This window comes from Mus caroli, chromosome 8, assembly GCF_900094665.2.
Source record: "Mus caroli chromosome 8, CAROLI_EIJ_v1.1, whole genome shotgun sequence".
NCBI lineage: Eukaryota > Metazoa > Chordata > Mammalia > Rodentia > Muridae > Mus > Mus caroli.
Window position 1 is genome coordinate 17,712,890 of NC_034577.1, and position 16,640 is coordinate 17,729,529.

The window sequence follows — 16,640 nt, forward strand, 5'->3', positions numbered from 1 at the left end:
AGTGGCACGCGGGTAGGTGGGTAATCTTCCTTTGGAGGGATTCAAAGCTGGTGGACCTCAGAAGGAAGGACAGAAGGCTGACTGCATCTACGGAGTGCCCTGCAGGCCTGCCTTGTCCCTTGCGGTCACGGCACACGCAGTGTGCCCATCCCTCCTGACTCACCAGTTCTTCCCAGCACCTCTGCGCCATCCTTACCGCACTACTCGCTGTTCTCCACCACGCTTGAACCCAGAATGCCTCTGACNGGACCCTTTCCCCCAATCTCATCAACACAGCTTGGTTCCCATGGCTCTTATCTAGGAGAAAACTGTGTCTATGCTAGGAATAACAGAGATGTAAAAACACCCGACGTGAGCCTACCCTGTCCTGAGCAAGCCTCTTCTCATTCCAGAGTGGGGCAGAGACCCAGCCATCCAGTCATTTTCCAGTACCAAAGTTGTTAACCGGCAAGAAATACATTTCTCAGGAATGAAGGCAAAGTCCCTAAATTCATTTACCATCCAGTTTTATTTACTCACAAACAAGTTTAAAATCCTGGGCAGCAGCTGTAGCTCNGACCTTGTCCTGCCACGCTCTCTGAAGCTGTCTCTGGGAGAGCAGCACACATTTCCTTCACACACACTAGCACTGGAATCCCCACAACAACCCTGTGAGGTAGGCACACCACCATCTCTCTCTGCAATTCCATGGAACAGACAAGGAAACTGAGACATATTAAACAGACAAGTCATGTGGGGGATTCAGGCTCAGCCTGGGGCTAGCTAAATGCCCAGGAGCCCACTGGCTCTTCCTATCTCCTCTGGTGATCTTCATAAGCAGGGACACAGGGACTTAGGAGTCCACTCGCTGGAGGACGTGAGCACTCCTGCAGACAGTCCTTTCTGCCACATCTCAAGCTCTAAGCTGGAGGCTGTTTAGGCACCGGCCTCTGCAGTGTCTTTTCCGACTTGACCAGCGTGTGGTTGTTCCNACAGTAACACCTGACATCCTCTCAGGGCAAGAACAGGGCCCACCTTTTCACCAGCTGGAACTGCTTTAATGGCATTCCTCTTAGAGGCTTACTATAAGAACAAGAGGCATTTTGTCCCAGGGAGTCCCAGCCAGAAGCATTCTGGTTAGAGGACAGCAGGCAGCCCACGGAGCTCTGAAGCAGCTCCAGTCCTGGAGTCCAGAACAGCCTGAGGGCCAGAGTCCGGAAGGATGCAGCAGTGGGTGGCNGGGATGACGGTAGAGGCTGTGGCAGCAACAACTGCAGCTGGCTCACACTTCAGGATTTAGAGGTGGCGGCTTCAGCCAGNACAAGACGGAGGCTCAGGACCGGCTGCGGTCCTCATGGTTTCCGACTATCATCTTGCTATATAGCTTCTGCTGCTCCTCCTTGAATGTGTCCTTCACTTTTTCTCTCTTCAATCCACCGTCCCTGAAAAGACAGAAGCTAATATAGCAGCAGGGAAGCTCACTGGTCAGCTCTGCCACATGACACATGCACTGTGTGGCTCAACCCCCNGGGAATCTGGCAAGACACACAGGCAGGCTCCTGTTCCCTCCACTGTAACTACTGCAGATGCTGAGGGGTGGGGGTGGGACACTCAGACCCATGGAGCCAGAGCTCAACATCCTGCCTCACATCTGCTCTTGGAAAGAAGTTTCACTGGACACAGCCATGACTTCTTGTTCACGTCTTTATTCTCTTTGGCTGATTTCACACTACAATGGCACAAAGAAGTGGTGGCAAGAGACCTACAGACTACAGAAAAACAGTATGTCACCTTCTGTGCTAGGAGACAAGATAACAGAATAGAAGAAACTTCTACCTTTCAAAGATAGTATGCAGACATCAGAGGAAAGTCTACATTCTTCCCTCTTAAGTTTCTAGACAGGCAGGTTGTCCCTACCTAGGCATAAAAATGGTCTGGAAGCCCCAACAGACTAGGCAAAGGCCCACCACTCCATGCTCCTGAGGACAACACAGCACTTATAGGTTGGAACCAGGGAAAGGAGTCTGGCCATTCAATTCTCTAAAGCCAACAGGTTTCATTTTCTGTGCCAGGAGGAAGCCCTTTGCCCCAGCGGTGCACCTTCTCTGGAAGCAGCTCTACTTACCACAGCAGGTCTACCAATCCTCCCTGCCGGGCAATGGCAGACTTCACTCTGTTAGCAAATTGCACAGCATCTTCATCTTTCTGTAACAGAGGACGAGTGAGGACTCTGACAGACTCCCGGTCCCCACAGCACATAGACACAGCGCACTGCAGGCCTGGGGACACCTACCTCTCGAGTCATAGGAGGCAGGTACCAAACGCTGCAGACGATGGCCCAACTGGTCATCATCCTCAGAAGGTATGTCACCATGCCATACTTGCTGCTGTTCCAGAAGGCGTCACCAAACTGAGGGTCATACTGCACAAGGAGAGGAGGCTGGATGTAAGGAATGGCACTGGCCAGCGCTTGGCTGGTGACAGGCCNGCAGGAGCAGGGCTCCAGGTTAGAAGTACTCCAGTCCCAGTAAACAGTGCGGAAGTGGCTTGAAACCATGGGACTCTGACCTCCAGCCCCACTCCTGGGTGCCTCAAGATTAACTTCAAGCCACACCCAAACAGCTCCTGCCTCGGAGAGCCTTGCACTCACAGGCAAACACAGGCTTCAGACATCCCAAAAACAGAATGCAGGACAACCTACTATCAAACATGTGCTTGCATCAGGTATCCTTTCCTTTCTCGTGAGGCCTGTGCTCAACGCGTCTACTTATGTACATGACATATGTCTAAACAAAGGCACTTCAAACACAGTCGCCAACTATTTCATGGGACATTCAAAAGAAAACATGAGGCTTCAGATCCAGAAACACTGAAATATACTTACATATACTGTTAACATTTCAGTGTTACAATACAATTTATATATTTACACTTTCAACAAAGTGAATCTGTTTGGGCATAAAACTCTGCTAATTAAATCATCAGTATACATTTGCAAATGGGTCCATACCCATTTGTGTCCGGAGGTCTCAGTGAGGGCAAGCACATGAGATACTTGGGTTTGTCAATGACTTTAATGAGGGAAAAGGCTGTTTCTAATGGGTTCTNTGAGAAATGTGACTGCAGCTATCAAACCATTAAATTGCTGTAATCTCAGAGTAGGAACGNGTGGTAGGGGGAGGGATCTGAGAAGTGACAGAAAGAGCTGGGTCCTGGGAAGGCTGCTGGCGCACAAGCATGGGCGGCTGCTCCCCAGTGTCTGACAGATAAGGAGGAGCACTGACTGCAGAGCCACAGAGCAGAGGAGGAGGACTTCAAGCTCTCCACAGAGCAAGGCACACCACTGCTCTCCCTGTAGCATACTGTCATGGAGATCACATGCTAGCAGATGGGGGTTTAACTGTCCAGGCTTTCAGTCTTTCCTAAAAAAACTAGAAATAGAGACAACAAAAGAAACTAAGAAACTTCATGTCTTAATGAATGCACCTTAAATACTACTAAGAGGAGCTGGAGAGATGGCTCAGCAGTTAAAGAGCACTGGCTGTTCTTCCAGAGGACCTGGGTTCAATTCCCAACACCTATATGTCAGCTTACAGCCATCTGTAACTGGTTCCAGGGGTTGATACTTTCTTCTGGATTCCTTGGGTACCAGGCACAAAGTTAAGAGCATTGGCTGCTCTTCCAGAGGTCACAGGTTCAATTCCTAGCACCCACATGGCAGCTCACAACTGTCTGTAGCTCCAATTCTAGGGGATCAACACCCTCACACAGAAATACATACAAGCAAAACTCCAGTGCTCATAAAGTAAAAAATATATAAATAATTTAAAAGATAGCAATAATTTATTAGTGCCAGTAAAAACAAGGGAGAATAAAAATTTAAAACACAAACAAACAAACACAAAAAACAAAACAAAAATTTAAAACTAATCTATGGCACATGATTGCAAAGAGAGCGCAGCCAGCCAAACATGGTCATCTTAGCTACCTGGAAAGCAGGTAGAAGGGTGTTTACGAGCCTGAGACCAGCCTGTGTAACACATGGAGACCCTGTTTCAAAACTGCAAAACGGACTCTTTTGCTATAAATACATGAGTAGAAGTTGTGTTAGAACAAGAAATGAACCCCTCTATTACGGGCTGATTCTCTTTCCATGCCAGGCAGACAGCACAGCAAAGAAAACCAAAACAAAGTTCAAAATATCNACATTCTCAAAAGCATCGGATAGTGACTTAATTTTGGGAGAAATGAGATAAGGGCTCTGGCACTGACACNGGTACCTCTGTTCAGACAGCAGGCAAGCCTTCACAAACACTAGAGCCTCTCTGCGGTCAGAAGACTGTCACGTCAACAGAATGAGGTTCACATCCATTCTACTCTGTGCAGTTGCAGCACTCTCGAAATTCCATGTTTTACACTGGATGAAAACCACAATCCATAGCAGAGGGCCTCCGGTATGACCTCGTGTCGCCCATGGCCATGATAAAATGACAAATCAGAATTGGCCTAGCAGATCTTTTAGCCACCCCCTGGTGATACTACAGGGGCTGATGAAGAATGGGCTGGCAGGTCACTAAACACCGTTAGCAGAGTCCCTGCCTTTGCTCACCCACCTGCACTGGGCTGGACTGCAGATGGCACTGGTGGAGTGCTGGCTGTTCTTGGTTACCAACTTGACCACACCTGCAGTTAACCAAAACCTAAGGGGCTAGGTACCGCTGTGAGCAATTTTTTTTTTCTTTTCTTGATTGAACCATTTGAAGCAGGAAGATCTACTTTTAATCTGGGCGATTCCTTCAGCTGGCAGACTCTATAAAGGACTTGGAAGAAGGAAACTCGCTCCTTTTGCCTGCTTTCTGTCACTGTCACTGACGTTAGAACCTACTTCTTCATGATTCTGGCACATACTGAAGACATCAGCTAAGACACCAGCCTTGTGGACTGAACAATTACTGGATTCCTGCTGGGAGCAGCCATTGTTAGACTCGTTGGACCACAGGCTGTGAGCTCCTCTAATGAACCTCACAGAGACTCATTCTATCAGTTCTGCTCCTCTAGAGACCCTGCCTANCNCAGGTGCCACGTAGTCTCCATCTCTACATTCACAGCAGATCCTGCCAAAGACTATTATTCTTTGGCACATCATGCAACACCTGTGGATGGGCCACCCAGGCCTGTCCGTCGGTCAGTCCACAGCCAGTGTTCAGTTACTAGCAGGCCTGGTATTCTGCTTTGTTGGTAGAGGGTGTTGCCTGACTACCCAGGAGTTATACTGGCAAGTGGAAAACCAACTGGGACACATTTCTACAACACTCTGCTGACAACAGACATCGAAAAGGCTGGGGCTACACTGAGTTGTTTGAAACTGATCATCTTGCTCTAAAAAGTCAGCTTAGGTAGGCTGACATTGCTGAAAACAGCCTATTTTCGGAGTAATACCATGAAGTCCAGATTCCTTCAGAAATAATACACATATGTACTAGGATATAAGGGGTAGAGGGGTGAGGGGACTGAGAGATTCAGGGAAGCTGACTGGCTGAAGCATCCCATGTCTCCAGGGAGTCTAAGCGGTTGGTTAGAAGGACACGTTTCTTCCTGGAGTGCGGACACTGNGTGGAAAGTGGGAGGAGTGTGACAAGGACCCATCCATTTCTCCTTACCTCCAGCTAACCACCCTACACTGCTCCTGGCAGCCAGTTTGCCTGTGCCACCAGTGCCTGGAACTCCAGGAAGTCTCTGAAGGACGCAGGGACACAGCCACAGAGCTTAACAAACGTCTGTGTGCTGAGCCTGGCACCCTCCTCTTCACTGCTCTGCCACAAGGCCTGGCAGTGCTGGCGCAGGGAGGGCATAGCTGATTAGTTCACAGGTCCCACCTCCCTCCCGCCTGGGCACTGAAGCTGGCCTCTGAGGTTTGGTACCTTGATAGCCACAGGGTAAACAGTGGCTCCAATTTCAAAGCTTCCCTTCTTGAACATCATCACTGATGTGTTATTGATGCAGGTTCCTGAAACACAGGCAAGAGAAAACACGTCCTTTCTGCACTTTACCCAGTGTTTCTGTAGCATTAAAGATAGTCCTCAAACAGCACACAGCTGCCGTCACCCCAGACCATGAGTGCACACTTATGGGAGGTCCACAGCATGCAGTTCCTTATCCCTTCTCTCCTGCCTCAGGCCAATGCCTGAGTGGCTGGAGAGCTCCCTGCATCACGTTTGTACGCTCTCCCACACGGAGGCGCACCACTTCCCATGCCCCCACCCCCGCCCCAGGCCACTCTGTACCTTCTGGGAAGATGAGGATGGGCAGCTTGCTTTTATCCTGTACATGCTCAGTCAGTCTTTAGGATAAAGAAAGAAGAGGAAGTGTCAAGGACCTTGTCAGTTGCAAATAGCAGTAAGTCTTTTTGGCTTGCAGTCAGNGTCTCTCAGTGATGGACCATTTGCCCCACCTGGCACCACCCAAAACAAACTCCCCCACAAAAATCACAGTTCCAAATTTGTTTATTGGGAATGGTATCATGAAAACATAACGTACTTGGTAAATCATTTATTATGAGAACTGTATAGGCTCAGAGTAAAGGAATAACAACTCCCAAAATACTTTCTGCCATTTACCTCTTAGCCACCAGGTGGCGATCTTTCACCTCAGAACGCTCAAACCAGACATGGGGGCAGGCTTTCACCATTGCTCTTTGAATCACACCCATAAGGCCCCCGTGAACCTGTCCCACCTAATATCAGAGAGGAATAATCAGTAGTGAAGCTACACTCACACAAACATCGGCACTTGGGGAGGACCCTGATCCCATAAAACAAATACCCCAGTCTCTGTTCCACTCTTTAGACCCCTNGTTGTGAGTCCCCCATAAGCAGCAGTACCAGAAGCTACCCCAGTTACACACAGAAAGCTGAGTAANGGTGTGAAATAGATCTCTCCCNTCAGGGTTCTCAAGACTCTCCCTCCCTTCCCTTACTCAGCAGTCTAANGACGCTACCCGATCTCCAGCCATACTCTCAACCACTCTACTCAACAGCTTCTAGGGTGACTCTAAGCTGGAACCTGCATACAAAAGCATGTTCCCATGTCTGAACCCTTAATCAAGGAAGTTCTATGTGGGGCACCTAGAGATTGTCTAGTCCTGATCAGAAAACCACAGACACAAGCTGTATACCATGGCGTAGTAGCCGTCGCTGGCCAAGATGATCACATCAATGGGGGATGTATGGTTAGCCACACAGATGCCACCNTTTCTTGGTCTGTTTTTCCTGAGTATGAAATATATGAAAAGCAATAAAAAAAAAACCAGCATGAATTAATGTATTTGGAATATACTCTCACTGCAAAAGCATCAGCAGCCAAATGTGAAGGAGTCTCCCTCCAGTTAATTTAAAGTCCCCTCACCTGTTGTGGTACGTAATGATGGCTGTCAGGGCTCGCACGCAGATACGGTAGCACATTAAGTGAACATGTTTACTCAAAAACTCCTTAAATCTGAAACAACACGACAGCTGNGGCGTTCATGTGCATAAGCAGTGCACAGAGTNCTTGTAGGAATGTGAGCGTTCATGGCAACACTTGCAAATGTAATTATTTAGCATCGTTATAGCTACACACCNGNGAGACAGGACGGAACTTGATGGCGTTCACCAGCTGATGGTTGAAAACTAAAGGCCTAGAATCCCCAGCACGGTCAGACTCCTGTCCCTCACCCACCACCCACACCAGGTCCCCTCTCTTTACCAGCCCCAGCAGAATAACTGTCTATAGGCCCATTATACCCTAAGAGTTTCCTTAAGGGAGGTGGGTGGAAAGAAAACCTACTCTCACTCTAGGTCATCTGTCCACTTATGGAGCTAGCAGAACCCAGCAGTTAACATCTTAAAGACTGGGGTGCAGCAGCAACAGAGAGCCTGCCAGCATACAGAGCCCTGGTTTTCATCTCCAGCAAAAAAAAAAAAAAACAACCCCAAAAAACAAAAAAAAAACAAAACAAAACAAAAAAACCCACGCTATAAAAACCTGTTAATACCTAAGCCTGGTGTCTTTTATGGTAACTGCCTTTCTTTTCTTGAAAATGGGAAGACAGTGAGGGTTGAATTCCAAGAACTAGTACACACAGCTACTATATCATATTAATTAGAAAACAAAAGCCATCACTGCAGACCCCACTACACTCACGGTTATTCTAATGACCTTAGACTCAGGGACTGAGGTGGATGTAAAGTGGCAGTTGCCTCCAGGGTCTGCCTCCATGACATGTGCTTGCACGTGCCGGTGTGTACACCCACCCCACTCACCTCCCATTTGGCAGGTATCCAACCATAGTAGTTCCCACTACCAAGAGGCTAATTCCCGTGAATGCCAGCGCAATCCTGTAAGACAGAACATATCAAACCCAACAGTTATCAGTGCATAGTGAAGATGAAGGCAGGAATCATGAAGAACATATGTAGGACCTGCCAAGTGCATCCCAGGCTGTGAGAGAATGGCAATTCCAAGCAGACAGTGAACAGTGTGTGTGGGGTGTGGAGTGTGGGGTGTATGGGGGCTGCACTGTCTCTTCAGAATTAGGCAGGTGCCACAGCCAACACGTGTTTGGTCTCGCTTAGGCTAAATACCCTGGCAAAAGTAAAAGCTCTCTGTGAAAGGAGGTGGAGTTGGAAGGTGCCAGCATCTGGCAAGACAGACTGAGCAGGGCTCAGAGAAGCAGAGATCAATGCTGCTTCTGTGTCAGGCAGGCAAGTTTCAGGAAAGGCTATGCCCAGGAAGGAGGGACCGGGAAGCAGATCCTGTTCTCTGTCCAGCTCAGTGCCCCAGCTAGCAATGGTCTTTAAGAAATCCTACTCCTAGCTGGGGTGTAGTTCCTGGTGCACACCTTTTAATCTCAGGACTTAGGAGGCAGAGAGGCAGGCACATCTCTCTGATTCCAGGACAGCCAGGGCTACACAGTGAGACCCCGTCTCAAAAAATAAAGTAAAAGTAGAAGAAAAATCAAAAGAAAAGAAAGCAAGCTATTTCAGTCTGACATGTAAAGAATGTAAGAGACGGTGCCCAGTGCACCCTTCCAAGGGTGAAAGGGACTAGCCGTGGGGAGAAACACTACCCTCCTTTACAAATGGGAACCACGGCAGTGAGGCAGATAAGCCGTGCACAGAGGTAGGGCGCTGGCATCTGGCCTCCGAGGCCCAGCCTCACCTGAGTGGCAGAAGGAAGCAATACCGAATCAGCACTCCTAAGCCCCAGAGGATGGTAAGCCGCAGGCTTATGTATTGGAAGTTGTAATTGGTTCTGCTCAGCAAGTTCCAGGACTCCAGCTCCTCTGCCGAGAATCTCTTTGTCACTTCATCATCCATGATAGTCTCCATTCCTTTCCGGCAAAAGTAGAAGATGTCAGAGAGCTCGAACTCAGGTGTCTTATCCAGAGCCTTACTACTACCACTTCGACGAATTTCTTTGATTTCTTCTTCCAGAGAAGTGGGATCTTTTGCAATGATTCCTGAAAACAAACAAAACAAATGAAGAACAACAAAAAGAACCCAAAACCAAAACCAAAACAAAACAAACAAAAAAACCAACCCCAAACAATATCCATAGTCAGGTGGCAAGCTACAAGGGAACATGTATATAGACTGTGTTCTGTGTTTGACAGGNCAAAGGATACAGGTGCCATGGCTGGGATGTGNATTTAATACACTCTCTCCAGAGTTTCATGAGCAGAAAGAGGTGGCCCCCACTTCAACAGTGCTGAGATGTGCTGAGGCTTTAAGCGGTAGGTTCTACCATGTTNCAGTATCGAATCTTCCACTTAGCCTCATACCAGCAACACTATTTAAACTAAGTGGGTCACTTACACACACAAAAGGCATGTATGTGGGAAGGAGATTTATTGGAAAGAAGGATTTCAGCAGAAGAAAGGGAGATGAGACAGGGAAGTAGGGAGGAAAGGTCAAAATTCACTGTATACTTGTATGAAACTATCAAGGAATAAAAGCCAACAGGTGTGGTAGCAAACGCCTGAATCCCAATACTCAGGAGGCATAGGCTATCAAATTTCTGAGTCTGAGGCCAGCCAGGGCTANACAGGCAGACCCTGTTGTCAAGAAAACAACACTTGACAAGAGTGTAAGACTAGCCCATGGGATTAGGTCATGGGACCCATGTTCCCAAGTAGAGAAGCACTGTCCTTGCTCTGATTGGGTGGGTTCTGCGGGGTCATTCACTCCCACATCAGATTGGGATTTTGGTGGGTTTCTGTTTGCTTGCTTTGCTTGTTCTCTCGTTTGAGACAAGCTCTCAGTAGCAGTAGCTGGCATTGAGCTCACTACGCAGCTAAGGATGCCTTTGAATTCCTTGTCCTCTACTGNCATCTCCCATCTGCTGGGACCACAGGCATGTGCCACTGTGCCCAGCTCTTTAAATCGGGTTGTGTGTAAAAAAGCAAGCCAGACACCTTCCTATTGTCTTGGGGCACTCCTTGACACTGGAACCAACTTTCCCCTCCCTCCTGCCTTTTTCACACTCCTGCCAAGTGCTGTCATCTGCCAGGCAGCAGTGTAACCAAGGGGCCCTCACCAATGGGAGTCTACTTCTACCCAGGTTTTCTTCTCTCTTGTGTTTGTGAGAGGGAGAAAGTGAGAGGAGCGATAGAGAGAGAGAGAGAGAGAGAGAGAGAGAGAGGAGAGAAGAGAGAGAGACTGTGTGTGCGTGCAAGAGTCAGGGGGAGAGGTGCCTTTCCCTATCACTCTCCACCACAACACACCTTTCCTAGGGTCACACTGAACCTGAGGTCAGGTGACCGCTAGACTGGCTAGCCTTCAAGCTCTGGAGTTGCCTGTCTCCACCCATCAGCCCTGGGATTTTACAGGGGTATGGCACTGAACCTAGGTTTTCACAGGTCTGGGGGTCCAACCCATGTAACCGCACAGCAAGCCATCTGCCCAGCCCTTGCCTGAAGGTCAAACTTTTTCTTCTGCAAAGTACTTTCAGGTATTTTGTTACAGGAAACTGTGCTAAGAGTCCACAAACAGTGGCATTGAGGGTATTACTTCAGGGCTCCTGTAGACAAAGGACCTAAGCTTACCATTGGTGTAGGGCTTGTACAGCTGGTGGTTCCTCTCCTTGGCTCCTCTCTCCATTCTCAGGGTGGCCCACTGAGGAGAGAGATGGTAACGTGACAGCAAGAGTGACAGTCTTCATCAGTAACCCACCCTGGGAGCCTCCAGCTTGTAAGCAGGAACACATACTAAGTTCCCATCAGTGCAGAGCTAAGTCAAGACACCCAGGGTGCTTGCTTTCCTCACTGCTTAGACCTGCCTCCAGGCACTGAGACCTGGCTAGTTAACCCTGCCTCCTTAAGTACTCCTTACCCCGGCAGGGATGCCCACTGCCATCATTTATTTGTGTGTAGGAGGTTGGGGGCAGAGGGGATGGCGGAGACGAGAACCTATGAGGAGGTCAGAGGACAACTCGTGCGGGGGTGGCTGGTTCTCCTCTTCCACCACGTGGATTCTGGGGATCAACTGAACTAAAGTATCTGTGCACGTCCATGAGACAGCAAACTCCGAGAACACAGAAGTAGATGCAACTGGCGATCAGCCAGAGGGACAGAGAGTCTGGGAGATAAAATCTCAAGGCCTTGCCTGCCNCATCCCCAGGCTGCTCTTTTACCTCAGGGTTCTTCTTCCTCCCTGGTGACTTCAGTGGACTTTCTCTGAGTCTGTGCTCTTTACCTGATCCCTCAATCAACGAGAATACCCCAAATACACTCAAATTAGTCAACCAGATTCATTCCAACTTGAAGTCTGATTTATGTACTGGTGGAGACAAAGTGACCCCTTCCCAAGATATAAAATCATCCCATCTAGAGTGCTATGTGGCAAGTTATTTTTGGGACCTCTCCTGTAAAGTAAGAGCAGCAGGGAGCTGTTACTATACTTCTCAATAAACCTCGGCGTGCTTTCTCCCAATTCTGTTGTTCTCTCTGTTTTCCATAGTGAGACAATGAAATCAACAACTCCAGCCAGAAAACCAGCGGTGGTGCCAGTGTAGGGTTACTGTTTGCTGCAGGAGTGACTCTCCACTGAGTTCTCCTAGCTCTAGAATGCTGGGTGTTTGCTGCCGTTATAGCTGTGGTCCTTCCCCTTCGGCTTTCGTAGAAAAGGTGTCTATCTTTAGACAACAGTTAATAGAGAGATTCACGTGGGTCAATGTGCTGAGACTAAATGACAGTCTGGTTGTCAGCCCTGTGTGGGGTGCCTATCCATATCCTCAAGGTCTCAAGGAGCATTGCAGATGATGGAGAGTAAGGACAGCGCTGTGAAGGGCTGCCTGCTGGGGGTGGTNTGGCTGCTGCTGCACTCATGCGCTCACTGTGGCTATGGTCACCAGATGAAGATAGTCACACTGCAGCACGCACACAGAAAAGGCTCACGAGACTCCACCCCTCGCTGAGGAGCTATGAGGAGCTACTGGCAGATTGATGGTGGCTAGGGAAGAGTGTGTTACTTTTCTTTGGGGTGTGGTTGCTGGGAGGCGGGCCTTGCTTAGGTAGATGGCCCCTGACCTAATTAACTCAGTGGGATATAAAAAAGAATGAGGATGAAGGCGGGCGGAGGGAGAACATGCTGTCGGGGTCACATGGGGACGGGAAGTTTGGGGTGGGTACAATCGAGATGCTTGCATCCATGTATGAAGTCAAAGGATAAATAAAAATTGTAAACAACCCTAAAGTTCTTCCTGTCACCTCCACTGTCAGAAATCATCCTCATCTCCAACACCTGACCTTCTCACTCCTTTCATGTAAGGTAGGAATTGTAACTCCCTCCCAGACAACAAACAACACTAGAAAGTTTACTGATCAAGGTTAGGTTTCAGGGTTAGCTGAGAACCCCAGTGCACTGCCTCACACTGGCCCGCCACCTCTGCAATCCTGTCTTCAGCCTCCGTGCTCATACCACAGTTTTCTGTAACTTTCCAACAAATTCGACTGCAACTAAACACTGACCAGCCTGCAAGACCTCATGGACTCCTTCCATTTGGGTAGCAAAACTCAGCTTATCTTCACCTTGTTGCTTATTTTCAGGCTCTTTTTCTTTCCCTCCCTTCAAATTATCTTCAATCTAATTGAAAGTCAATTCCTAGAAATTCCACTCCAAAAATATTACTGCCACTGTATAGAGCTGTATAGAGAACACCTGAAGCAAAAACCTCCCCAAACAGAAAACTACTTTAAGGAAGTCACGGACAGGCATGGGCCTCTCTGTGGCAGGTGGGTAAGTATTTTCTCCTGATAGGATGTAGAATATAAAACAGCTGACTAGCTGCTTAGCAACATCAAAAACACAGGTCAGTGTACTTGAACTATCAGAGTTTTAATGATTGTCATGAAAATTAATAAAAAGTGAAAATGACTAATGAGATGAAATGACATGTAGACATAAAATGTATGTCCACACTATTAACATAATTATAAATTATGAATGTCAATTGTCAAAGACTGAAGAGCAATATGCAACAACAATAAGATATGTAAACTACAAGACATGCATGATTATGATTTTGTTGACATTATGGTATTTGTCTGGTTATCTACTACTATATAAAGTCACTCCAAATGTAATGGTTTAAAAACCCCACTATTAAGCTGGGTGGGCATGGTGGCATGCACACCTTTAATCCCAGCAGAGGCAGGAAGAGCTAAGTGCAAGGCCTGCAGAGGCCAAATGATGGCATCAGATTTCCCTGGATCTGGAGCTCAGGCAACTGCAAGCTGCCCGACGTGGGTGTGGGAACCAAACTCAGGTCTTCTGAGAAAGTAGCAATCAGTCAACCACTGAGCTATCTCTCTAGCCCTGAATGTGTATTTTTAAAACAAAATTATGAGAAGGACTTATTTGCTCAGTACCAGAGCAAACCTGGCATGCATAAAGATTCAACATCCAACACTCTACCCACCAAGGAGTTTACCTGGCTATCAACTTTAAAACATCCGAAATTAACTAAAGCCAAACATCTGAGCACACCTGGGAGGAGGGCGCTTCCGTGACTGGAGTACTCCTCAAGTAACTGATGTGCAAAGTCCCACCCTAAATCTGGATGATTTGAGGTTGGAAGAACCACCCACAATCTGAGTCACACCTCTGGGGCAGCCTACACAAAGGACTTGGAAGAAGACAGCTTTCGCTTTCTGCCGCTTGCCCTGTCCCTGCTGAGTTCATCNGTNCTGCTGCTGCAGTGTTCCTTCACTGGTGTCAGAACACACGCTGCAGACCAGCTGAGACATTCAGCTAACTGCACTGAACTAGCAGATTCTTGGATTGTCCTTTGATAGATGCCATTACTGGACTAGCCAGATGTGCCGGCTAGTTTTATGTCAACCTGACACAAGCTAGAGTCATCTGAGAGAAGAGAGTCTCAAGTGAGAAAATGTCCCGATAAGGTTGTAGGCAAGCCTGTAAGGCGTTTTCTTAATTAGTGATTAACGTGGGAGGATTCAGTCTATTGTGGGTGGGGTCAGGCTTAACAAGCACGGCGGGGGGGGGGGGGAGTGTTAAGTAAGTAGCACTGCTCCCCAGCCTGTGTATGAGCTCTTACCTCTTGGTTCCTGCCCTCACTGCTTCTGATGGACAACTGTTACATGTAACTGTCAAATAACTCCTCCCCACACTGTTTTTAGTCCTGGTGTTTATCACAGCAATAGCAACCCTAGCTAAGTCACTGAGCCTGTAACCCACTTTAATTCTCTCTCCCTCTCCCCTCCCCCCTCTCTCAATGTATGTATGTATGTATGTATGTATGCACATATGTACTCACGCAGTCATCTCTGTTCCTCTAGAGATCCCTGACTAACCCAGTCCGTATACACGTGCCACAGAGCACACGAGTGGAGGTCAGAGGACGACCACCTTCAGGGAGTCTCTCTCTCTCTCTCTCTCTGTTCACCATATGGGTTAGGGGATAGACCTCAGGTAATCTGGCTTGGCAGCAAACACCTTTACCCACTGAGACATCTGGTTGGCTGTCCAATTCAGGAAAGGACATACAAGTCTTCTAGGCTTTCTGCCTCCCCTAAAGTTATCCAAGATGAATTAAGCACTTAAGAGGAGCCCTAGATTTGCAGCTCNGACTTCTGTTTTAAAAATGGCCATTTATAGGGGCAGGAGAGATGACACAGTGCTTAAAGTACCTGACATACACGCAACCAGGACCAGAATTTGGATCCCCAGAGCCCACATGAGTGCCAGGTAGACATGGTGGCCCCTCTGTAACTTCAGCCTCAGATGTCAGGGACAGGATCTCCACCACATACTGGCTAGAAAGAGCAGGTGGACATCAAGCTCTGGGTTTGACTGAGAGCCCCTGCTTCAATAAATAAGGTAGAAGAGCAACTGAGAAAGATGAGTGACACCAGCTTCAGGCCCCACACACACTCGTGTACCCACACACAGTCAAACATCAGCTCTACATTCTTTTTGTTTTTTTGGAGACAGGGTTTCCCTGTGTACCTCTGCCTGTCCTGGAACTCACTCTGTAGACCAGGCTGGCTTCAGACTCAGAAATCTGCCTGCCTCTGCCTCCCAAGTGCTGGGATTAAAGGCGTGTGCCACCACTGCCCAGCTTCAGCTCTACATTCTTGACATACTCCCAGCATGAGTCTACAGCAGCACCACTCCCAGCAGCCCACAGGTGGAAACAGCTCCTCAGTGGATGAACGCAATNGCAAATCACCGTGCAGGCCCCACACAGAACTCAGAAGTGCATGGATAATGGTTGCCATGCAGACAGGCGATGACAGCACCAAGTCAGAGAGGCCAGACAGAAGTGTGCATGGATCATGTATGACTCCATCCACACAAAATACTAGTTCAGACNGGCTTTGAACTAGAAATCCTCCCCAACAGTGGGACTGTAAGAGCTTCCTTTCAAGTGGTAACAAGTGGCAATTCGAGAGGCCGTGGCTGTGCAACCTGAGCAAACTCAACCCACCCGGCTGGGTTTAGAAGGNTTGGGTTTATATTCTGCTTATTTGGCCTCAATTATTTAAAAATAATTTTTAACTATGTGTGTGTGTGTGCATATCTGTGTCTGTGCACACAGGTGCAGGTCCCACAGAGGCCTGAAGTGACCCACAGTTATGAGTCACTGGCTGTGGGTGCTGGATTTACATGTGGGTCCTCAGCAAGAAGCAGGACATGCTCTTAACCCCTGTACTCTCTCTCCAGCCCCACCTTATTCTTGTAAGGACAGTGAATTACCACAGAGTTCAAAGGAACTAAAGGAAAATGGAAACAATAAAGACTGCGGAGTGCTTGAATCCTTGGCTTGAACCAGCAAACCAAACCACAAAAGCCTGTAAGATACCACATGAGTAAGTGCATCATATTATCATGGTATTGCTCAAAGGTTGCAGTTTCAGCTGTGGAAAAGAATTCCTGAGAATTTGGTAACTATTTAAAACAGATCCTGCAACTAAAGTAGCTAGCGACTCTGTCTAAATATTAGTCCTGTGGCACAGATCAACTTCTAGGAGATACTGCTTCTCATCTGCTTCCATTTAACACAACCAGTTCTCTTCAGCAGAACGCTAAGTTCTGACATAGCCTCTATTTTTTTGGAAAATAATTCAAATGCTCTTTTTTCTGTGCATTCTTTTTTTTTTT

At 47.9% G+C, this 16,640-nt stretch overlaps 1 protein-coding gene across 1 annotated transcript in view; it reads right to left on the bottom strand.

The window, feature by feature from the left end:
- Positions 1-489: 489 nt before the first annotated feature.
- Positions 490-16,640, bottom strand: part of Gpat4 (glycerol-3-phosphate acyltransferase 4) — a 17,501-nt gene continuing 1,350 nt past the window's right edge. The window contains exons 2-12 of the mRNA XM_021169446.2: positions 11,063-11,132; positions 9,178-9,478; positions 8,280-8,354; positions 7,384-7,473; positions 7,154-7,247; positions 6,597-6,712; positions 6,264-6,319; positions 5,901-5,986; positions 2,273-2,401; positions 2,105-2,184; positions 490-1,421 (exon numbers count right to left, since the gene is read on the bottom strand). Of these exons, the coding sequence (XP_021025105.1) occupies positions 1,313-1,421; positions 2,105-2,184; positions 2,273-2,401; positions 5,901-5,986; positions 6,264-6,319; positions 6,597-6,712; positions 7,154-7,247; positions 7,384-7,473; positions 8,280-8,354; positions 9,178-9,478; positions 11,063-11,132 (1,206 nt within the window). The 3' untranslated portion in view covers positions 490-1,312. The remainder of the gene's footprint in view (positions 1,422-2,104; positions 2,185-2,272; positions 2,402-5,900; positions 5,987-6,263; positions 6,320-6,596; positions 6,713-7,153; positions 7,248-7,383; positions 7,474-8,279; positions 8,355-9,177; positions 9,479-11,062; positions 11,133-16,640) is intronic.